This window comes from Diospyros lotus, chromosome 8 (assembly GCF_014633365.1).
Source record: "Diospyros lotus cultivar Yz01 chromosome 8, ASM1463336v1, whole genome shotgun sequence".
In the NCBI taxonomy this organism is placed as follows: Eukaryota; Viridiplantae; Streptophyta; class Magnoliopsida; order Ericales; family Ebenaceae; genus Diospyros; species Diospyros lotus.
This window is the reverse complement of record NC_068345.1, coordinates 17679515-17705409: the sequence shown is the minus strand read 5'-3', so window position 1 is coordinate 17705409 and position 25895 is coordinate 17679515. Positions and strand designations below refer to the sequence as shown.

At 34.0% G+C, this 25895-nt stretch overlaps 1 protein-coding gene across 12 annotated transcripts in view; it reads left to right on the top strand.

The window, feature by feature from the left end:
• Positions 1 to 25895, top strand: part of LOC127807166 (uncharacterized) — a 145401-nt gene that overhangs the window by 14834 nt on the left and 104672 nt on the right. For 4 of the 12 annotated variants that reach the window (XR_008024611.1, XR_008024609.1, XR_008024616.1 and 1 more), the window contains exon 1: positions 12874 to 25840. Coding sequence is in view for 1 of the 12 variants with exons in the window: in XM_052344825.1 (XP_052200785.1) it covers positions 25695 to 25794 (100 nt within the window). In the remaining 11 variants the exon portion in view is untranslated. Of the gene's footprint in view, positions 1 to 12873; positions 25841 to 25895 lie in introns of those variants that run through there. The other 8 variants (XR_008024612.1, XR_008024617.1, XR_008024619.1 and 5 more) reach the window with 6 other exon arrangements.

Here is a 25895-nt window from a genome sequence, read left to right as displayed (position 1 = left end):
TGCCTCTACTGCTATGGCAAGCTTCTCTTTTTCTCTCTCTTTCTTTCAGACACACACACACATTAACAATGCCTTGGATGAGTCTATTTTAGTATACTAGCAAATAGCATTTTTATACGTATATACATTGGAGATGTTTATTGGTAGAGGCATTTGATGACTTATGGGGATAAATCATTGATGATTTGAGCAAAGAGGTTTGGGATCTGAGGGCATCCGAATATGATTGATGTTCTTTGTGGTGTTAATATTTAGATTTGTTTTTTCCCACCCGAGATTCATGATTTTATCATTTATATCTATGAGTGTGTTGTTAAAAAGTGTAATTATATAAAGAACATTGGATATTAGTGACTAATGTTATATGCATTGGGCTCGAGGTAGTTTACGTACCTATTTCCCAATTTTGGCCTACTTGTAGAGTGAGGGAAAAGGGGGAGGCTGAAACTCTTATGAAATTGTCATATAAAATTTTAAGAACATGTTTTTCTTATATGTTTGTGGTTTCTTTTTCCATAGCCTCATAATGGGATTTGAGAGATTTTCCCATTACACTGGATTAGAACTCCTATATTTCTCTTGTTGGTACCTAGTTATTTTAGTACCTGTGTCATTTGTTTGGAAATAGAATTTTTCTACATTTAATGTCAGATTTTGGCATCAAAGATCAGGTGGAAGGCCTTACATTTATGTACAACAAGAAAGTATTGACAAAACTGTTAAAGCTCAGGTTTTTATTTTGGTTATTAACCCTTACTATTATAATGCAAAAGTTGTTGACAAAATTGATAATGCTGTTAGTGATTTTATTTGGCTTTGGTTTTCTATTCGTGTTTTTTTTTTTTTTTTTTGGTACTCTATTATGAATCACATGAAGCTTAGCTCTTTTTTTTTTTTTATAGAGTGTTGTGTTAATCTTAGATTATGATTTAAAAATTTTCAATTGGATATCAGTGTTTCTTGTGTAGTGTGCTTATTCAAGAGGAGAAATGCCAATCTTATGTCATGTTAAAAAAATTGGGTTATCTTGTTTTAGCATTCTAATGGTTTTATTCATGTTAACAAGCTAGTACTACCATATTTTGCTTATCTTGTCATATGGTTTTTGTTTTAGTTTGTAAATGCGGAAAAATAGACTTTACGTCCTTTTTTCCCTAAGGGCTAAAAACTGCCATAGTTTTCATGTAACTCCACAACTACACAAAAGAACAAGCAGTATGGAAAGATAGGTAAAAGATGCACCGGGATTTGTGGCCTTGTCTATGTTTCAATATCATTAAATTTGTTCCAATTTATTATATTGCTTGACTTTTTTTTTTCTTTTTGGGAAAATCAATCATTATTCCATTTGATTTACAACACTTCCATGGTTCTTTAACATGCCAGCTCTTGTTTATTGATTTTAATTTGTTGATTGTGTCCTAATTCTTTTCTCTAAGGTTACTTAATTTTTTTTTTAGTTGGAGGTGCTTAAGTTATGAAGCTTTAGAAGTAACATTGGTTTTCTTATTGCAATTATTTTGTATAGCTACACTATGTTCTTGTATCACTACTTTGCTCGAGGATTAGAATAAGGGTTTCCTTGTTTAAGCTTTAGCGAACTACCTATCAATTTTTGATTAGGTAGTGTTTGTTAACCAAAATATAGACCAAAAAAAGTAAGATATGGAAAGCATTTTAGACTTTTTTCATTTCCAATGGGTTTGTTAAACTGATCTAGCGACCTTGGAAAAGAAGTCGTTTGACTTCTTATCTGCCATTTTCCGCATATGTTAATCTCTCCCACCCTCAAGATAATCATATTTTGGATCTTACAAATAAGAAAAAATGATGCATATGTTCTCAAGTGAATTCCAAAAAAAATTAACAAACAGTTTGATAAAAATCTTGTAATGTTTCGCAGCCTTATCTTGACCATTTCATATATTGGTCTGGAAAGTGTTCCAACTTTATTTTGATATAACTTTATTTTACTCATTTTAACAAATGCTACCTTAGTAGGATATATTTATACCAAAAGGTATTTAATCCTTAGCAACAATGTTTTGAACAAAGCAAGGAATGACTATTTAAAATCACTGTCTTCTCTAGCCCCGATTGTTTCCTTGGCTGTTGCGCCATTAAAATGCTGATTTGTAGATTCGATCACTGCCAAGCAATTGCTTTGTATGATATATCTTATACTCCTTTAAAATTAGAATAATGCTATTGGTACACTTTTGTGTACACCTTGGGCTACACAAAGGTGTACCAATGACAAAAATATCCCTCATGAGGTGCATAGAGGCGCGTGAGGCGCATGGAGAGGTGCAGGGTATTTTGGTCATAATATCCTTTGTGTAGCCCAAGATGTACAAAAATGATGTACATGTAGCATGATTCTTAAAATTATGTTCATATATGAGTTAAGCTTGACTCTAATATATCTCAATATGTTTTTCCGATGATGGAAATCTTTATTTTCTGAGCGGTCCCATGGACGGCACTACACAACCAAGCCAAATTGGCCCTTAGTTGTCAACACTTGCCTCTACTTCTATGGCTACCTCTCTTTATTTTTGTTTTTCTTTCACACATACACACACTAACAGTGCCTCAGATGTGTCTATTGTAGTATACAAGCAAGTAGCATTTTTATATGTATATACATTGTAGACGTTTATTGGTAGAGGCATTCAATTACTTATGGGGATAAATCGTTGATGACTTGATCAAAGAGGTTTGGGATTTGAGGGCATCCGAATATGATTGATGTTCTTTGTGGTGTTAATATTTAGATTTGTTTTTTCTCACTCAAGATTCGTGATTTTATCATTTATATTCGAGTGTCTTGTGAAAAAGAGTAGTTACATAAAGAATATTGGATATTAGTGATTGATGTTATATGCATTGGGCTTGGGTAGTTTATGTAGCTATTTTCTTTGTTTTGGCCTATTTGAAGAGTGAGGGAGGAGTGGGAGGTTGAAAAACACATGAAATTTTTATATAAAATTTTAAGAAAATATTATTTTTCTTATATATCTGTGGCATTTTCCATAGACTCATAACAAAATTTGTGAGATATTCTAAGGACAGTGTATGAGTACTCGTATATTTCACTTGTTGATACCTGATAATTTTAGTAATTTTGTCATTTGTTTAGAAATATAATTTTTCTACATTTAATGTCAGATTTTACATCAAAGATCAAGTCGAAGGCCTCTCATTGATGCACAACAAGAAAGTATTGATAAAACTGTTACCGTTCAGGTTTTTGTTTTAGTAATTAACCTTTATTATTATCGTGCAAAAGCTGTTGAGAAAATTGATAATGGTGTTAGTGCTTTTATTTGGCTTGGTTTTGTGTGTGTGTGTTTTTTTTGCGTAGTCTTTCTTGAATAATATGAAGCTGAGCTTTCTTTTTCTTTTTTTCCCAGAGTGCTGTGTCAACCTGAGATATTGATTTAAAAATTTTTGGATATCACCTGTTCATTTGCAATATGCTTAATCATGAGTAGAGATGCCAATGTTATGGCATGTTAAAAAAAATGGGTTATCTTCTTTTAGCATCCTAATGGTTTTATTCATGTCAACGAGCTAGTACTACCATATTTTGCTTATCTTGTCATTTGGTTCGTATTTTAGTTTATAAATGCGGAAAAGTGCACTTTATGTCCTCTTTGTCTCAGAGGGTTGGAAACTGCCTTAGTTTTCTTCCAACTCCACAACTGCACAAAAAGAACTAGTAGTATTAAAAGATGGAAAAAATATGCATTGGGATTTGTGGCCTTGTCTTTATTTCAATATCATTAAATTTGGTCTTATTTGTTGTATTTCTTAACCTTATTATTCTTTTTGTGAAAAGTCAATCATTATTCCTTTTGCTTTACAACAGTTACATGGATCTTGGGCATGCTTGCTCTTCTCAGTTGATTTTAATTTGTAGATTATGTCTTGATTATTTTCTTCAAGGTTACTTAAATTTTATTTTTACTTGCAGTTTTTTAAAGTATGAAACTTAAGAAGTAACACTAGTTTCCTTATTGCAATTATTTTGTATAGCTACACTATGTACTTGTATCATTACTTTGCTTGAGGATTAGAATAGGGGTTTCCATGAATCTTTAGGGTACTACCTATCAATTATTGTTTAGTGTGGTATTGTTATTCCAAAAAGGCACTTAATCCTTACCAATAGTATTTTGAATAAAACAAGGAATGACTGTTAAACAACTTAGGACGTGTGAAATTAGAAATCTCTGACTTGAAACAAAAGAAATTGAAAGAATGCTCTGAATCATCTTTGGTAGAAGCATTGATATGTCTCAAATTGAAAGAGGTTAGCCTCTAAGGAATTTGATGGTTTAATTGAGTATTTGTGACCAACTCTTTAGGTTGTATTAAAGATGGGTTCTTTGAAATTAATACTTGCTAAACCATCAACATATGTTATTGACCTATGGGTTCTTTGAAATTACGAAGGGTTCAAAGGAGTAAAGATAGGGTTTTGTTTTTCTAAATGCCATTGACAGAAGTTATCCTGCCGAATTTTTTGAGCGTGCAGAATTTATAATATGTTGTGCTTTTATTTAAGAATTCAAATTCACCCATAATTATTATTCTCTTCCTTTCCATTTATTTAATTAATTGTGATTCTTATTGCCCTATAATTTTTCATTTTGGTAGCGGGAAATTGTGATTTTGTGGTTCAATGAAATTATTTAGATGATGTCTTTTTCTTTTTTTGATCAAAATGTAAATATGTATAAAGATCAAAATGTACAGAATACACCAGGCATACCTGGGACAAAGAGAGTCATCAAAATTGAAGCCCCTGAGCAAGAGATTCATACTGGATTAAAACATGGGGATACAAAGAAAACATAACTTTGTATACAAAGGTTTTAATTTTATAAGAAATGCTCTCGCAATAGGGATTTACATTCTCAAAAATAGCACGATTTCTAGTGACCCAAATGTGATAGACCGTGGCTGCCAACGCCATCCTTTTAACTCGGCTTTGCCAAGAAGAACTTTTAGCTTGATGCTGGATACACTTTAAAGCCCTCGGCAGCGAAGCCATAGCACGAGCAAGGCCTAGCCAAGACTTGATCAAGCTCCAAATGCTCGCACTAATCCAACACTGAAAGAACAGATGACCCACGGACTCCTCAACATCGCCACACATAGGGCATAAGCGATCAATATCAAGAAACAAAAGCTTATCTTTCGTGAGGATTTTTGCCTTGGCACATAACCACAAAATGAAAGCATGCTTGGGGATAAGGTTGGACTTCCACACTAGCGAAGCCCACTTATCTCTGTGCCCCTTGGGCCTGAAATAATCATACGCTGCCTTAGTGCTAAAGGACCCATTTTTGTTCCACCCTTTTAAAATAGACAATGCTCCATTGAGGGACCCTCCATCCTGCATAAGAGTGTCTCTGATACTCAGTAACTTCTTGAATAAAGAGGAATCATCCTCCCTGCGCTCCCTCTCCCATATGGAAGCTGCCCTTAAGTACTGATGGCCAATCCATTTCACCCAAAGAGAGTCCTTCTTGGAGTGGATGTTCCATACAATCTTGGAAAGCAGCCCAGTGTTCTTGCTTCTAAGATTTCTGAGGCCCAGGCCACCCTCAAACTTCGGCATACAGACAGACCTCCAAGGAATCAATGAGATCTTTGAATTCCATAAGAATAGCCTACACAACCGAGATAAATTGTCAATCACTGCAGTAGGAACATTGAGAATTGAAAGCCAATAACATTCGGTCCCTTGAAGAACAGTATGAATTAACTCTACTCTCTCAACATACGATAATGAAGAAGCTGTCCATGAACTGATATAATCCGAGATTTTATCAATAAGAGGCGCATAAAAGCTCACTCTTAGCTTCTGAGCTGCAAGAGGAAGCCCCAAATACCAAAAGGGCATGCTGCCTCTTTGGAAGCCTATGATGCTAAGGATATCCTGCATATCCACACCCTGAATCCTAGTAGTAAAAATGCTAGACTTCCTTAGATTAGTAAACAAACCAGAAATAGCAGCAAAATCATTAAGGCAACACATAAGCATCGAAATTGAAATGGGATCCCCCCTTGACATGAGCATAATATCAACAGCAAAAATGAGGTGAGAAATACCAAGCTTGTTGCACTTGGGATGGACGTTGAAATCCGGTTGCCCGGCAACACAATTCAAGACTCTAGAAAGATATTCCATGCATAACACAAAGATGAAAGGAGATAAGGGGTCTCCCTGCTGAAGACCTTTAGCCCCTTTGAAAAACTTGCACAAAGCTCCATTGACCACAATTGAATATGAAGGAGAAGTAATGCACTCCATGACCCAACCAACAAACTGAGAGTGGAAGCCCCTATTGCAGTGGGATTGAGGTTTGATATGTTGTTTTCTCCTCATTCCTTAGTGTTTTGGTTTGGCATTATATTTGATGAGGCATATATTTGATGAGGTTGGGGTGACAAAATAACATTAAGCAATGAGAGATAAATAACAGTTAAATATTGCCTTAGGTTCCATGTAAATTATACATACTTATCGTTGAAAATAAATTGGGGCATATTAAAAACAGTTGAAGAAATCTTACATTTAACCTTGCAATGGATGACTTGAGGCATAATCTCCGTGGGAGTGACCTCAACAGTCAAAGGGTTCCAAAGAATCAAAATCTGCCTGCCCCCATGCGAATCAAAATTATTTGCCTGCTCCCAGTCCTTAAACTTGAACCTGAGAACTCGCGAAAGTTTCTCATGGTTGATCTTTGTTTCCAACACACCCATAATGTCCACATGTTGCATCTTCATGAAACTTCGCAGCCCGATTTGCTTCAGGGGCATATTAAAACCCCTGATGTTCTAGTTGGAGATTTTCATGGTGGTGAAGGAAGGACTTGACCGCCCTTCATTCTGTTAGATTTGATTGGTGGAAGATCTTGTCTCCGTGTATGACTCTTTTTGGCATTCTCTACATGAGGTTTGCTTCCAATCATCTTCTTGGATGTAGGCGACTTGCTGCTCCCCCCACCTCCATCATCATCATCAACCTTCTTATTCCTCTTGTAGGTGACCATCTGGAAAGGCCCCTCCTTATCCAGGATAGGGGTGGTCACTGTGCATGGCTGAACATCAGCGGATACCTTTTGCTTCCCATCCCTTAAACGAACCACCTTTCCAGGCTGTTTGCTGGGCTCTAGCTCACAACCCCTTTGATTTTGATGCTCCATCATAGGCAACATTTGAGGTTCCAACGGCCCATCATCATTAACCTTACCCAGGGTCCTTCCGAGAACCCTCATTAACAACATGGTCCGGCATCTTATCCTTCTCCTGCGGAACCTGCTCCTTGCAAAAGGTACACCATAGTGAGTCTCGAGAATCTCTATCGCTGGAAGTTTTATCTCCAGCAGACTTCCTTTCCTCCTTAGGACCCCGGTTAGGACCTCTCAACGCTATTAATGCTGACTTTTCTATAGGGGCAGTGTCTAGCATTACTCATCTTCTCCCTTCTTCAGCCTAGATTAGAGAGATTACCTCATTTAGAGAAGGTATATCCTCTTTGCCAAGTATTTGAACCCTGACTACATCAAACTCCATATTTAGACCTGCCAAGAAGTCATAGGTTCTTTCATTTTCCACAAATCTTTTATGTAAGACTGCATCTTCACTACATTTCATCTTTAGACATTGATAATGATCTAATTCTTGCCATAGAGTTTGCAGCGTATTAGAGTACTCAGTAACAGATCTTACCCCTTGTTTGGTTGCTGCAATCTTAGTTCGGACTTCATATATTTGTGCTGCATCCTTCACTTTAGAATATGTGAGGTTGACAGCCTCCCAAATATCCTTAGCGGTTGTTAGAAACATTACCGTATCACTTATCTCGGGCATCATCGAATTCCAAAGCCAAGACATAACTAAAGAGTCCTCCTCATCCCATGCAACAAACATGGGATCTCCTTCTTTAGGGCCAGTCCCTAAGAGATGACTTATCTTACCTTTTCCTTTCAGAAAGGTTCGGATAAGCTGGGACCATTTTAGGTAGTTTCTCCCGTTCAACCGGTAGGCCGCTTGGAGATTTTGTAGCTCTCTTTCATTACTTGAGTTGCTAGATCTAGTGAATGGAGCTTCTGACGGGCTGCTTGTTTCAACCGCTTCTGATGTAGGATTGGTGTCGGAGAAGGTAGACATCTTAGGAAAACTCGGATGATGAACCAAATGAATGAAGGGAAAAACAATGAGAGAATATCGGGTGAAGAAGAAAGTCGTAACCGACTTTTGATTACTTCAAGAAACGGAACAAAAACAGGCCGGAATGGTACTAAGCAGGGAAAAAATCGGCAATGAAGGCCTAAACATAATTCCCTAAATACCAAGCTCTGATACCATGCTGAGAGAGTTTGGATTGAATAGAAAATCTCTCTTATTTATTCCATGGGTATGAAACCCTATATATGCAAGAAGTATGCTAATAAATCTCTTAAAAACTAGGAGAGGATAACAATCTAATAAGTAGGAACAATAATCATCTATAATTTACAGATTTATACAAAATACTTAAACTTGATTTATCTTCATGCTTCCTTATCTTCTCATCATTTAACCGCCACTCCTTATCTTCTAAATGATAAGGCTCTTTATCCGTGGCAATACCAAACAACCACATAATCCCTACCAACAATGTTTAAACAAAGCAAGGAACTGCTGCTTAAAATCATTGCCTTATCTAGCCCTAGTTGTTTCCTTGCTTGTTCTGCCATTGAAATGTTGATTTGTAGGTCTGATCACTGCCAAGCATTTTTTTTGTATGATCTATCTTGTACTTCTTTTAAGTTATGTTCATATACAAGTTAAGCGTGAATCTAGTATATATGTTAATATGTTTGCCCGATGATGGAAATCTTTATTTATTGAGCGGTCCCATGGACAGGGTAACACAACCAAACCAAATAGGCCTTTAGTCGTCAATACTTGCCTCTACTTCTATGGCTACCTTCTCTTTTTGTTTCTATCTTTCTTTCACAAACTCACTCTCACACCAACAGTGCAAAGGATGTGTTTATTGTTGTATACAAGAAAATATCATTTTCATAGGTATATACATTGGAGATGTGTATTGGTAGAGGCATTTGATGACTTATGGGGATAAATCATTGATGATTTGATCAAAGAGGTTTGGGATCTAAGGGCATCCGAATAGGTTTGGGATCTAAGGGCATCTGAATATGATTGATGTTCTATGTGGTGTTAATATTTAGATTTGTTTTTATAACCTGAGATTCATGATTTTATCATTTATATCTATGAGTATTTTGTGAAAAAGTGTAGTTATATAAAGAACATTGGATATTAGTGAGTGATGGTATATGCATTGGGCTCTGGGTAGTTTATATACCTATTTTCTCAATTTTGGCAAAGTCGAAGAGCAAGGGTGGCGGAGGGGGAGGGGGAGGGGGAGGTTGAAACCCATATGAAATTTTTATATAAAATTTTAAGAAATTATTGTTTTTCTTATATATCCGTGGTTGCATTTTCCATAGACTCGTATAATGATTTGAGAGATTTTCTAAGGACAGTGTATTAGAACTCCTATATTTCACTTGCTGGTTCCTTGTAATTTTAGTAATCGTGTCATTTGTTTGGAAATAGAATTTTTTTTACATTTAATGTCAGATTTTAGCATCAAAGATTAAGTGGAAGGCCTCACATTGATGTGCAACAAGAAAGTATTGACAAAACCGTTAAACCTCAAGTTTTTGTTTTGATAATTAACCTTTATTATTATTGTGCAAAAGCTATTGACAAAATTGATAATGCTGTTAGTGATTTTATTTGCCTAGGGTTTTGTGTGTGTGTGTGTGTTTTTTTTTTTTTTGGGTACTCTTTCATGAATACTATGAAGCTTAACTCTTTTTTTGTAGAGTGCTGTGTCAATATGAGATAATGATTTAAAAATTTTCAATTTGATATCACCGTTTCATTTGTAGTATGCTTAATCAAGAGAAGAGATGTGAACCTTATGTCATGTTAAAAAAATTGGGTTATCTTTTTTTAGCATTCTAGTAGTTTTATTCATGTCAACAAGCTAGTACTACCATATTTTGCTTATCTTGTCACATGGTTCTTATTTTAACTTGTAAATGCGAAAAAGTGCAATTTTTGTCTGTTATTTCTCATAGGGCTGATAACTGCCTTAGTTTTCTTCCAATGCCACAACTACACAAAATAACAAGTAGTTTTGAAAGATAGGAAATCTTTATTTATCAAGTGCTCTCGTGGACAGCACGGCACGGCACGACACGACCAAACCAAACAGGCCCCTAGTCGTCAACACTTGGCTCTACCTCTATGGCTATCTTCTCTTTTTCTTTCTGTCTTTCTTTCACACACCCACACACACATTAACAGTGTCTTATGTGTAGATTGTTGTGTAAAAGCAAATAGCATTTTCATAGGTTTATACATTTGAGATTTTTATTGGTAGAGGCATTTGATGACTTATGGGGATAAATCATTGATGATTTGAGCATAGAGGTTTGGGATCTAAGGGTGTCTGAATCTGATTGTTCTTTGTGGTGTTAATATCTAGATTTCTTTTTTCCCACTCGAGATTCATGTTTTTATGTTTTATATCTATGAGTGTCTTGTGAAAAAGTGTAGTTATATAAAGAACATTAGATATTAGTAACTGAAGATATGTGGATTGGGCTTTGGGCAGTTTATATACCTATTTTCTCAGTTTTGGCCTAGTCAGAGAGTGAGGGAGGAGGGGGAGGCTAAAACCCTTATTAATTTTTTTTTATAAAGTTTTAAGAAAAAATTGCTTTTTTTTATATATATGCGGTTGCATTTTAAATAGACTCATAAAAGGATTCACGAGATATTCTAAGGACAGTGTATGAGAACTTGTATATTTCACTTGCTGGTACATGGTAATGTTTGTGCTTGTGTCATTTTTTTGGAAATAGAATTTTTCTACACTTAATGTCAGATTTTGGCATCAAAGATTGAGTGGAAGGCCTCACATTGATGTACAACAAGAAAGTATTGACAAAATTGTTAAAGCTCAGGTTTTTGTTTTGGTAATTAAGCCTTATTATTATCGTGCAAAAGCTGTTAACAAAATTGATAAATGTGTTAGTGATTTTTTTTGGCTATGGTTTTGTGTGTTTTTTTTTAGGTACTATTTCATGAATAATATGAAGCCTAACTCTTTTTTTGACAGAGTGCAATTTCGAGTTGAGATCATGATTTAAAAATTTTCAATTTGATATCACTGTTTCATTTGTGGTATATGCTTAATCAAGAGAAGAGATGCCAATCTTATGTGATGTTAAGAAAATTGGGTTATCTCTTTTTAGCATTCTAAGTGTTTTATTCATCTCAACGAGCTAGTACTATCATATTTTACACATCTTGTCATATGGTTCTTATTTTAGTTTGTAAATGCAAAAAAATGCACTTTATGTCCTCCTTTTCTCTAGGGCTAAAAATTACCTTAGTTTTCTTCCAACTCCACAACTGCACAGAAGAACAAGCTGTATTGAAAGATAAGAAAAAGATTAATCAAGATTTGCGGCCTTGTCTATATTTCAATATGATTAAATTTTCTCAAATTTGTATTATTGCTTGACCTTTTTATTCTTTTTTGTGAAAAATGAGTCATTTTTCCTTTTGCTTTGCAACACTTCCATGGATCATTGATATGCTAGCTCATGATAGTTGATTTTAATTTGTAGATTATGTCTTGATTATTTTATTCAAGTTACTTAAATTTTATTTTTACTCGCAGGTACTCTGTTTGATTTGTTGATCTAATCACCGCCAAGCAAGTGCTCTGTTTGATCTATCTTGTACTCCTTTAATGTTATGTTCACATAAAAGTTAAGCATGAATCTAGTATATATCTCGTTATGACTGCCTGATGATGGAAATATTTATTTATTGAGCGGTCCCATGGACAGCATACCACAACCCAAACAAGCTCTTAGTCATCAAAACTTGTACTTCTATGGCTATCTACTCTTTTTTCTTCTGTCTTTCTTTCACACATGCACAAACACATTAACATTGTCTTGGGTGCGTATATTGTAGTATACAAGCAAATAGCATTTTCATGGGTTTATAGATTTCAGATGTTTATTGGTACCAGCATTCAAGGACTTATGGGGATAAATTATTGATGATTTGAGCAAAGAGGTTTGGGATTTGAGGGCATCCGAATATGATTGATGTTCTTTGTGGTGTTAATATCTAGATTTGTTTTTTCCAACACGAGAGTCATGATTTTATCATTTACATCTATGAGTGTCAAGTGAAAAAGTTTAGTTATATAATGAACATTGGATATTAGTGACTGATGATATATGCATTGGGCTTTGGGTAGTTTATATATATATTTTCTCAATTTTGGCCTAGTTGGAGAGTGAGGAAGGAGGGGGAGGTTGAAACTTATATGAAATTTTTATATAATGTTTTAAGTAAATATTATTGTTCTTATATATTTGCGGTTACATTTTCAAAGGACTCGTAATAGGATCTGATAGATTTTCTAAGGATAGTTTGTGGGAACTCTTATATTTCACTTGCTGGTACTTGGTAATTTTAGTACTTGTGTCATTTGTTTGGGAATAGAATTTTTCTACATTTAATCTCTGATTTTGGCATCAAGGATCAAGTGGAAGGGCTCACATTGATGTATAGCAAGAAAGAATGGACAAAACTATTAAAGCTCATGTTTTTGTTTTGGTAATTAACCCTTATTATTATCGTGCAAAAGTTGTTGACAAAATTGATAATGCTGTTAGTGATTTTATTTGGCTATGGTTTTATGTGTGTCTTTTTTTTTTTTTTTTTTCAGGTATTCTTTTATGAATAATATGAAGCTTAACTTTTTTTTTTTACAAAGTGCTATGTCAATCAATGACTTGAAAATTTTCAGTTGGATATCGCTGTTTCATTTGTAGTATGCTTAATCAAGAGAAGAGATGCGAACTTATGCCGTGTTAAAAAAATTGTTATCTTTTAGCATTCTAATGGTTTTATTCATGTCAACGAGCTGGTACTACCATATTTTACTTATCTTGTCACATGGTTCTTATTTTAGCTTGTAAATGCACAAAAATGCACTTTATGTCCTTTTTTTCTCATAGGGATGAAAACTGCCTTAGTTTTCTTCCAACTCCACAACCTCACAAAAAGAATAAGCAATATTGAAAGATAAGAATAAGCAATATTGAAAGATAGAAAAAGGATGCACCGGATTTGAGGCCTTGTTTATATTTCTGTATCATTAAATTTGTTCCAATTTGTTGCATTGCTTTACCTTTTTATTCTTTTTGTGAAAAGTCAGTCATTATTCCTTTTGCTTAAAAAAACAATAATAAATTGTTGATATGCTAGCTGTTGTCAATTGATTCTAATTTGTAGATTATGTCCTGATTGTTTTCTTCAAGGTTGTTTAAGTTTTCTTTTTATTTACAGGAGTTTTATGTATGAAGCTTTAGATGTAACACTGGTTTTCTTATTGCAATTATTTTGCATAGCTACCCTATATACTTGTATCACTACTTTGCTTGAGGATTTGAATAGGGGTTTCCTTGCTTAAGCTTTAGTGTACAACCTATCAATTCTTGTTTAGTGCGATATTGTTATACCAAATAGGCACTTAATCCTTGCCAACATTGTTTTGAACAAAGAATGGAACGACTATTGAAAATCAGAGCCTTATCTAGCCCCGATTGCTTCCTTGGTTGTTCTGCCATCGAAATGCTAATTTTCGAGCTGATCACTGCCAAGCAATTGTTCTGTATGATCTATCTTCTACTCCTTTAAATTTATGTTCATATACAAGTTAATCTTGAATCTAGTATATATGTTGATATGATTGCCCAATGATGGAAATCTTTATTTATTGAGCAGTTCGGTGGACAGCATGACATAGCCAAGCCAAACAGGCCCTTATTCATCAACACTTGCCTCTACTTCTATGGCTATCTTCTCTTTTTCTTTTTGTCTTTCTTTCACACACACGAACACACATTAGCAGTGTGTTGGATGTGTATATCGTAGTATATAAGAAAATTGCATTTTCATAGGTTTATACATTTGAGATGTTTATTGGTAGAGGCATTTGATTACTTATGGGGATAAATCATTGATGATTTGAGCAAAGAGGTTTGGGATATGAGGGCACCCCAATATGATTGATGTTCTTTGTGGTGTTAATATCTAGATTTGTTTTTTCCCACTCGAGATTCATGATTTATATTTTTTATCTGTGAATGTCTTGTGAAAAAGTGTAGTTATATAAAGAACATTGGATATTAGTGACTCATGATATGTGCATTGGGCTCTGGGTAGTTGATATACCTATTTTTCTTAGTTTTGGCCTAGTTAGAGGGTGAGGGAGGATGAAAGCCAAGTGAAATTTTTGCATAAAATTTTAGGAAAATATTATTTTTGTTATATATCTGTGGTTGGATTTTCCATGGACTCATAATAGGATCTGAGAGATTTTCTAAGGATAGTGTATGAGAACTTGTATATTTCACTTGCTGGTACTTGGTAATTTTAGTACTTGTGTCATTTGTTTGGAAATAGAATTTTTGGACATTTAATGTCAGATTTTGGCATCAAAGATCAAGGTGAAGGGCTTACATTGATGTACAACAAGAAAGTATTGATAAAATTGTTAAAGCTCAGGTTTTTGTTTTTGTAATTAACCCTTATTATTATCGTGCAAAGGCTGTTGACAAAATTGATAAATGTGTTAGTGATTTTTTTTGACTGTGGTTTTGTGTGGTTTCTTAGGTACTCTTTCATGAATAATATGAAGCTTAACTCTTTATAAAACTGTTGTGTCAATATGAGATCATGGTTTGATAATTTCCAATTGGATATGACCGTTTCATTTGTAGTTTGCTTAATTAAGAGAATAGATGCCAATCTTACGTGATGCTAAGAAAATTGGGTTATCTTTTTTTGGCTTTTGAATGGTTTTATTCATGTCAGCAAGCTAGCACTATCATATTTTGCTTATCTTATCATAAGGTTCTGATTTTAGTTTGTAAATGCCCAAAAATGCCCTTCATGTTATTTTTTTCTTATAGGGCTGAAAACTGCCATAATTTTATTCCAACTCCACAACTACACAAAAGAACAAGTAGTATTGAAAGATATAAAAAAGATGCTCAGGGATTTGTTGCTCTATCTATATTTCAATATCATTAATTTTGTTCCATTTTGTTATATTGCTTGACCTTTTTATTATTTTTTGTGAAAAATCAGTGATTTTTCCTTTTTCTTTACAGCACTTCCGTGGATTGATATGCTTTCTCTTGTCAGTTGATTTTAATTTGTAGATTTTGTCATGATTATTTTCCTACAAGATACTTAAATTTTATTTTTTAATTGTGAGTGTTTAAAGCATGAACTTTTAGAAATAACACTAGTTTTCTTATTGCAATTATTTTGTATAGCTACTCTATGTGCTTGTATAACTACTTTGCTTGAGAATTAGAATAGGGGTTTCCTTGCTTAAGCTTCCATGTACAACCTATCAATTTTTGTTTAGTGCGATGTTATTATACCAATCTGGCACTTAATCCTTACCAACAATGTTTTAAACAAAGCAAGGAACAGCTCTTTGAAATCACAACCTTCTTTAGCCCTAGCTGATTTTTTGCCTGTTCTGCCATTGAAATGCTAATTTGTCAGTCTGATCACCAACAAGTACTTGTTCTGTTTGATCTATCTTGTACTTCTTTAAAGTTGCGTTCATATACAAGTGAAGATTGAATCTAGTATATATCTCGAGATGTTTACTTGAGGATAGAAATATTTTTTTATTGAGCGGTCAAATGGACAGCACGTCAAAGCCAAGCCAAATGGGCCCTTTGTTGTCAACACTTGCCTCTACTTCCTTGGCTACCTTCACTTTTTCTTATTCTTTTGAGCGCTTGTGTGCACACACACTAACGGTGCCTTGGATGTGTCTATTGTAGTGTACAAGCAACAAGGAGCTTTTTCATTGGTATATACATTGGAGATGTTTATCGGTAGAGGCATTTGATGACTTATGGGGATAAATCATTGGTGATTTGATCAAAGAGGTTTGGGATATGAGGGCATTCGAATATGATTGATGTTCTTTGTGGCGTTAATATCTAGATTTGTTTTTTCCCACTCGAGATTCATGTTTTTTATCTTTTATATCTATGAGTGTCTTGTGAAAAAGTGTAGTTATATAAAAACATTGGATATTAGTGACTGATGGTGTATGCATTGGGCTCTGGGTAGTTTATATACCTATTTTCTCAGTTTTGGCTTAGTCAGAGAGTGAGGGAGGAAGGGGGAGGCTGAAATGCATTTGAAATTTGTATATAAAATTTTAAGAAAATGTTCTTTTTCTTTCATATTTGCAGTTGCATTTTGCATAGACTCATAATAGGATCTGAGAGGTTTTCTAATGACAGTGTATGAGAATTCTTATCTTTCACTTGTTGGTTCATGGTAATTTTAGTACTTGTGTCATTTGTATGGAAATAGAATTTTTCTATGTTTAATGTCAGATTTTGGCATCAAAGATCAAGTGGAAGGCCTCACGTTTTTCTACAGCAAGAAAATACTAACAAAATTGTTAAAGCTCAACTTTTTGTTTTGGTAATTAACCCTTATTATTATCGTGCAAAAGCTGTTGACTAAATTGTTAATGCTGTTAGTGATTTTAATTGGCTGTAGTTCCTTGTTTTTTTTTTCTAGGTACTCTTTCTTGATAAATATGAAGCTTAACTCTTTTTTGACATAGTGTTGTGTCAACATGAGATCATGATTTAAAAATTTTCAGCTGGATATCACCCTTTCATTTGCTTTATGCTTATTTCATGAGAAGAGATGCTAATCTTATCCCATGTTATAAAAATTGGGTTGTCTTTTTTTGGCATTCTAATGGTTTTATTCACGTCAACGAGCTAGTACTACCATAGTTTGCTTGTCTTGTAATACGGTCCTTATTTTACTTTGTAAATGTGAATAAATGCACTTTATGTCTCTTTTTTTCTCCGAGGGTTGAAAACTGCCATGGTTTTCTTTCAAGTTTTTAACTACACAAAAGAACAAGCAGTTTTGAAAGATAAGAAAAAGATGCATTGAGAGTTGTGGCCTTGTCTATAATTCATATTATTAAATTTGTTCTAATTAGTTGTATTGCTTGGACTTTTTATACTTTTCGTGAAAAATCAGTCTTTATTCCTTTTGCTTTACAGCACTTCCATGGAACTTTGATTTACTAGCTCTTTTGAATTGATTTTAGTTTGTAGGTTATGCCTTGATTCCTTTTTCCAAGGTTACTTAAATGTTATTTTTACTTGTTGGTGTTTCAGGTATGAAGCTTTAGAAGTTATATTGGTTTTCTTATTGCAGTTATTTTGTATGGCTACACTATGTAGTTGTGTCACTAGTTTGCTTGAGGATTAGAATAGTGTTTTCCTTGCTTGACATTTAGTGTACTACTTATCAATTATTGTTTAGTTTGATACTGTTATACCAAATAGGCACTTAATCCTTACAAACACTGTTTTGGACAAGGCATTGAAGGGCTATTTAATATCACTGCCTTCTCTAGCCCCAGTTGTTTCCTTGTCTCTTCCGCCCTTGAAATGCTGATTTTTTGGCTTGATCATGATGAAGCAATTGCTCTATATGATTTATCTTGTACTCCTTTAAAGTTATGTTCATATACAAGTTAAGCTTGAATCTAGTAGGAAAATGTTATTGGTATACCTTTATGTTCACCTTGGGCTACATAAAGGTGTACCAATGACAAAAATATTTCTCATGAGGCGCATGCAGGCGTGTGAGGCGCATGGAGGTGATGGGTATTTCTGTTGTGTTGCCTAAGATGTACAAAAATGATGTACAAGTAGCATGACTCGAATCTAGTATATATCTCGATATGTTTGCTCGATGATGGAAATCTTTATTTATTGTGTGGTCCCATGGATAGCACAATACAACCAAGGCAAACAGGCCCTTTGTTGTCAACACTTGCCTCTACTTCTATGGCTACAATCTCTTTTTCTTTCTCTCTTTCTTTCACACACACACTAACATTGTCTTGGATGTGTTTATTATAATATACAAGCAAATAGCATTTTTGTACGTTTATACATTGGGGATGTTTATTCGTAGACGCATTTGATGACTTATGGGGATAAATCATTGTTGATTTGATCAAAGAAGTTTGGGATTTGAGGGCATCCGAATATGAAATGTTCTTTTTGGTGTTAATATTTAGATTTATTTCTTCTCAGACGAGATTCATAATTTTATCAGTTATGTATTTGAGTGTCTTTTTAAAAAGTATTGTTCTATGAAGAATATTGAATATTAGTGACTGAATGAATATATATGCATTGGGTTATGGGAAGTTTATATTCCTATTTTCTTTGTTTTGGCCTACTTAGTGAGGGAGAAGGGCGAGACTGAAACCCATATGAAATTTTTACATAAAATTTTTAGAAATGATTGTTTTTCTCGTATATTTGCGGTTACATTTTGGATAGACTCATAACAGAATTTGAGAGGTATTCTAATGACAGTGTATGAGAAGGCCTATATATCACGTGCAGGTATATCGTAATTTTAGTACTTGTGTCACTTGTTTGGAAATAGATGTTTTCTACATTTAATGTCAGATTTTGGCATCAAAGATCAAGCGGAAGGCGTCACATTTATCTATAGCAAGAAAGTTTTAAGAAAACTGTTAAAGCTCAGGTTTTAGTTTTGGTAATTAACCCTTAATATTATTGTGCAAAAGTTGTTGACAAAATTGATAATGCTGTTAGTAATTTTAATTAGCTGTAGTTCCATTTTTTTTTCCTGGGTACTCTTTCGTGAATAATATGAAGCTTAACTCTTTTTTGACAGAGTGTTGTGTCAATCTGAGATCTTGTTTTAAAAATTTTCAATTGGATGTCACCCTTTCATTTGTAGTATGCTTATTAAAGAGAAGAAAGGCTAATATTTTGTCATGTTAAAAAAATTGGGTTATCCTTTTTAAGCATTCTAATGGTTTTATTCATGTCAACGAGCTAGTACTACCATATTTTGCTTGTCTCGTCATACAATCCTTATTTTAGTTTGTAAATGCGAATAAATGAGCTTTATGTCCTTTTTCTTTTTCTCAGAGTGGTGAAACCTGCCATAGTTTTCATCCAACTCCTAGACTACACAAAGGAACAAGCAGTTTTGAAAGATAGGAAATAGATTCACTAGGATTTGTGGCCTTATCTATAATTCAATATCATTAAAGTTTGTACCAATTTGTTGTATTGCTTGACCTTTTATTCTTTTTGTGAAAAATCAGTCATTATTCCTTTTGCTTTCCAGCACTTCCATGAAACTTTGATGTGCTCGCTCTTGTCAATTGATTTTAATTTGTTGATTATCTCCTGATTCTTTAATTCAAGGTTACTTAAATGTTATTTTTACTTGTAGGTGTTTCAAGTATGAAGCTTTAGAAGTTATAGTGGTTTCCTTATTGCAATTATTTTGTATAGCTATACTATGTTGTTGTATCACTAGCTTGTTAGAGGATTAGAATAGTGTTTTCCTTGCTTAAGCTTTTGTGTACTACCTATCAATTCTTGTTTAGTTTGATATTGTTATACCAAACAGGCGCTTAATTCTTACCAACACTATTTTGATCAAAGCATGGAACAACTATTTAAATCACTGCCTTCTCTAGCTCCTGTTTTTCCTTGCCTCTTCCGATTGCTGATTTTTTGATCTAATCACTACCAAGCAGTTGCTCTGTATGATCTATATTGTACTCCTTTGAAGTTATGTTCATATACAAGTTAAGTTTGAATGTAGTATATATCTTGATACATTTCCCTGATGATGGAAATCTTTATTTATTTTGCGGTCCCATGGACAACACAACAATGCCAAGCCAAACGAGGCCGTAGTCGTCAACGATTGCCTCTACTACTATGGCTACCTTCTCTTTTACTTTCTCTCTTTCTTTTAAACACACTCACACATAGACACACACACACACTAATAGTTCCTTGGATGTGTTTATTGTAGTATACAAGCAAATAGCATTTTCATGCATATATCCCTTAGAGATGCTTATTGGTAGAGGCATTTGATGACTTATGGGGATAAATCATTGATGAATTGATCAAAGATGTTTGGGATTTGAAGGAACCGAATATGATTGATGTTCTTTGTGGTGTTACTATTTAGGTTTGTTTTTTCTCACTTGAGATTCATTATTTTATCATTTATATTTTTGAGTGTCTTGTGAAAAATAGTTGTTTTAAAAATAACATTGGATATTAGTGACTGAATATATATGCATTGAGCTTTGGGTAGTTGGAATATATATGCATTGAGCTTTGACTGAAAAATAGTTGTTTTAAAAATAACATTGGAAAAATAGTTGTTTTGGCATTATCTATATTTCAATACCATTAAATTTGTTCCAATTTGTTGTGTTGCTTGACCTTTTTATTCATTCTGTTAAAAATCAGTCATTATTGCTTTTGCTTTACGACACTTACATGGAATTTTGATATGCTATGTTTTGTCAGTTGATTTTAATTTGCAGATTATGTCTTGATTCTTTTCTTCAAGGATACGTAAGTTTTATTTTTACTTGCTGGGCGTTTCAAGTTTGAAACTTTAGAAGTAACACTGGTTTTCGTTTTTCAATTATTTTGTATGGGTGCACTATGTACTTGTATCACTAGTTTGCTTGAGGATTAGAATAGTGTTTTTGTTGCTTAAGCTTTAGTGTACTACCTATCAATTCTTGTTTTGTGTGGTTTTTTTATACCAACCTGGCACTTTATCCTCACCAACAATTTTTCAATCAACGCATGGAATGGCTATTTAAAATCACTGGCTTCTTTAGCCTTGGTTGTTTTCTTGCCCGTTCTATTGTTGAAATGCTGATTTCTTGGTTTGATCTCCGCTAAGCAATTGCTTTGTTTGATCGAACTTGTACTTCTTTAAAGTTATGTTCGTATATAAGTTACGCTTGAATCTCGTATAAGTATCGATATGTTTGCCTTATGATGGAGATATTTATTTATTGAGTGGTCCCATGGACAACACGGCATAGCCAAGCCAAACAGGCCCTTTGTCGTCAACACTTGCCTTTACTTCTATGGCAACCTTATCTTTTTCTTTTTGTCACACGCGCAAAGACTAATAGTGCCTTTGTTGTGTCTATTGTAGTATACAAGCAAATAGCATTTTCATGCGTATATACATTGGAGATGTTTATTGGTAGAGATATTTGATGACTTGGGGGGATAAATCATTGATGGGTTGATCAAAGGGGTTTGGGATCAGTGGGCATCTAAATATGATCTATGTTCTTTGTGGTGTTAATATCTATATTTGTTATTTCCCACTCGAGATTCAAGATTTTATCATTTATATCTTTGAGTGTCTTCGTTAAAAAGTGTAGTTATATAAAGAGCATTGGGTATTAGTAACTGATGATATATGCATTGGTCTTCGGGTAGTTTATATACCTGTTTTCTCAGTTTTGGCCTAGTCGGAGAGTGAGGGAGGAGCTGGAAGCTAAAACCCACATGAAATTTTTATATAATATTAATAGAACATATTGTTTTTCTTATATATCTGCAGTTGCATTTTCCATAGTCTAATAATAGGATTTGAGAGATTTTCTAAGGACAGTATATGAGAAATCCTATATTTCGCCTGCTGGTGCCTTATAATTTTATTACTTGTGTTTTTTGTTTGGAAATGGATATTTTCTACTTTTAATGTCAGATATTGGTATAAAAGATCCAGTGGAAAACCCAACATTTATCTACAGCTAGAATGTATTGACAAAACTACTAAAGTTTAAGTTTTTGTTTTGGTAATTAACCCTTATTATTATTGTGCAAAAGTTGTTGACAAAATTGATAATGCTATTAGTGATTTTATTTGGCTATGGTTTTGTCTGTTTTTTTGGGGTACTCTTTCATGAATAATATGAAGCTTAACTTTTTTTACAAAGTGTTGTGTCAATCTAAGATAATGATTTAAGAATTTTCAATTGGATATCAGCATTTCATTTGCAGTATACTTAATTAAAGGAAGAGTTGCCAATCTTATGTCATGTCAAAACAATTGGGTTATCTTTTTTTAGCATTTTAATTGTTTTACTCATGTCAATGAGCTAGTACTACCCTATTTTGCTTATCTTGTCCTATGGTTCGTATTTTAGCTTGTAAATGTGAAAAAATGCACTTTGTTTTTTTTTTTTTTCTCAGGGGGCTGAAAATTGCCATAGTTTTTTTCCAAGTCCACAAATTCACAAAAGAACAATCAGGATTGAAAGATAGGAAAAATATGAATTGGTATTTGTGGCCTTTTCTATATTTCAATATCATTAAATTTGTTGTATTGCTTGACCTTTTTATTCTTTTTGTGAAAAATCAATTAGTATTTATTTTGCTCCACAACACTTCTATGGATCTTTGATGTGCTAGCTCTTGTCAGTTGATTTTAATTTCTAGATTATGTCCTGATTCTTTTCATTAAGGTTTGGTTAAATTTTTTTTTGCTTGCATGTGTTCAAAGTATGACGCTTTAGAAGTAATACTGGTTTTCTTGTTGCAATTATTTTATATAGTTACACTATGTACTTGTATCACTACTTTGCTTGAGGATTGGAGTAGGTGTTTGCTTGCTTAAGCTTTAGTGTTATTAGTTCTTGTTTATTGCGATATTGTTATACCAAAGAGGCACTTAATCCTTACCAACAGTGTTTTGAACAAAGTAAAGAACGGCTATTTGAAATCTTAGCCTTTTCTAGAGCTGGTTGTATCCTTGCCTGTTCCACCATTAAAATGTTGATATGTCAGTCCGATCACCGCCAAGCAATTGCTCTGTTTGATCTATCTTGTACTGCTTTAATGTTATGTTTATATAGAAGTTAAGCATGAATCTAGTATTTATCTCGATATGATAATCCAATGCACTCACACATCATGCTTGTAAATCGCACATTTCATGATGGAGGCAGCTCCTAACCTTGACATTCTTTCATTCACTACCCCCCACCACCCACCACAACCACACGCACACACTGCACTGTCACGACCCCAAGGTTCCTCAAGGATATAATAGTAATTATGTATTATATGTAATTCTCTGTAGTTGTACTTTGTTGTAGCAGTCTGTACCTTTTAGTTGTATTGGATAGAATAGCCTGTAAATAGGCTAGATCAATTATAGAATGTCATGTTGTTGAAAGATATTTGAATGTCTGTCTTCTTTCTCAAATTCCTCTTTGATTTCTCTATTCTTCCCTCTTAATATTCTGTCAATCACCTCTGTTCCCTCTCAATTCTGTCTATTATCTCTTTCTTTCTGCTCTAATTCTCCCTATCTTCTTGTTTGATCTTCCCCGATTTCTCCCAAATTCCAATCTAACCCGTAGGTAAACCCTAGGATCATGAAAAATGGTATCGGAGCATATTGTTCATCGGCTGTGAGTTAGGCGAACCAGGCGATTATTGCAGTGATAAGGAGATTATGCATCTCTCTCTCTCTCTCTCATTAGAGCAACTGTTTTTTATGTTTTTTTCTATTGGAGAAAGTAGGATTGTTCTCTGAAGGCGTAATCAATAATAGAGCATGGTAAAGGGGAAGCTCAATGTGGGGGGTGCTTTATTTTTCTTTCTCATTTCTCTCCCACTTCTACTCTTGATTTCCCATGTTTTTGTTAGCTGAAACCTTTTCATGCTTAGAATGTCTCTTTATTGTGTTTATCCACAGACCTTATTCGGTACTTTTGTAAGCCTTGCACCTTTATTGAGTAATGCCTAAGTCACAGTATCAAGGTCTGACCCAAATTGAGTAACCCAAATTGAGCAAGGGTGGCCACTTTGCGATATTGTGCCAATTCCAATTTAAACTACCGTAGACTTGTTTCATAGCTTTCAACTGAGCAACAATGCAGATTTTCGAGGCTGCAAGGAATGTTTCTATTGTGTTTATTAGTCTTGGTTTCATGTTTTCTACATCATGAAGTAAACATGTAATTTCTAAATCATTTATGATGAAATTATGATCTTTTTATGCAATCCAAATTTAACATTCTCATCTTGTTTTTTACTATTTATTTTGAGCTTTGGTGTTTGTTGTCCCTCCTTGCCATTTCCATTGGTGTTTGCTGTTTGGGTGCATTCTTCGTGAACTTTCTCACAAGACAGAGGTTGTAGTGTTGTAGCTTCTTCGATTGCCCAGGTTTGCTGGTATTATTGCATTTTAGTTTCCTAAATACTGAATCTCTCCATAGAATAACTTTATGTTGTTAAGTGTTTCCATTATCGGCCATGAAACCAAGTTGAATATCTCATTCGATAAAGTTACATTGATTAGTCTAGCAGTTACCAGCCACAAAACCATATTATATCTAACAGTTAAATAACTTTATGTTATTCTGTCTTGCAATTACAAGCATGATCCAAAAAGGGTTCACAGTGTACAAGTTTTAGGTATTTCGTCTCTATGTTTTCCAAGAATATTCTGAAGAATGTGCACTGTGACGAAATCTGTTAGGAATCTGGATCGAGCACAATCAAACACCGAAATCAATAGAAAAATAGGAACACAACAAAGTTAATGTGGTTGGGCAATTGCCTACATCGATGATCTCGCAATAATGCAATAATCCATTAAGCATAATTTTTTAAAGGAAAGCTACAAGATCCATAAAGTAGTTTTTGGTCTGAGATAAATAAAAATCGTAGAATAGCCCTGTTTTATGACAAATCGAAAAATCCCTCATAATCCTAACAAATTTGGGTAATTGTCTATGAAACACCTAGAATATAACCTCTTGATAATTGGTTCGTCAAATTTTGAAAACACAAATAATCTTGAGGGGCAGTCGAATTAATAATTGAACCAGAGATATCTATTTATAGGTCACAATCCTAATTAGACTAGGCCTCGAGTAGCTCTCATATTCCCCATTGACAATCAAAATTAGGGCCTACATTATAGACTTTATATTTATCAAAACAGAATTTGAGGAGTTATCCTAACAATTACCTTCTCAACTAAAATTTCTGAAACAATTTGCCTCTCTCTCTCTCTAATACTTAATGCATTTTTAATTCTTCATTGGTATGAATTTGTTGGTTTAATTTTTCACTCCCTTTTTTTGTCTGTCTTGCCTATTTCAATCATGATGCTAAAATAGTCCTTCCATTTTAAACTAATTGGGCCTTGATAGCTTTTTACTTTCCAATGTTCATGGTGCAACAAAATTTTGTGGGAAAATCTTTGACGCAGTTTCAATGGATGTCAAATTAGATGCTGTCAAGAGCAACATAATTGGATTTTTGTCTATTTTCATAGTTTGGTGGGACTATCTCAAAACTCACTGGCTTTAGTTTCTATGATATGTTGCTTTCCTTTTTTTTTATCTTAATAGCTAAAACCTGATCATTTAAGCTTAAAATGTTGTGCTATGGACTTCTTCCTGGGAAGTCCAGAGCTTCTAAAACTGAAAAATCTGGTTGTGAATTATTCTTACTTTTGAGCAGTAAAAGATCAGATTTCTGTTAAGCAACTGCTCTTTCATTTCAAGCCATGTATACTTTATAATTATCTCATCCCAAGAAGTTGACCATCTCTTTCCGTTGCAGCTCAGTTTCCATAGCACTTCAGGCATGGTTGTTTTCTTCTACTTGTGAAAGGGTGGTTGTTTGGTTGAGAAAGCACTTGTTCAATCATGTCATCCACCAAGTTAGTTCAAGTCTTCCTTGCAAGTTGAATAATATATCCTAACACAGTGAGTCCCCTTTTGTTGGTGGAGAATCATTTTTCTTGTCATTTCCACATACTTT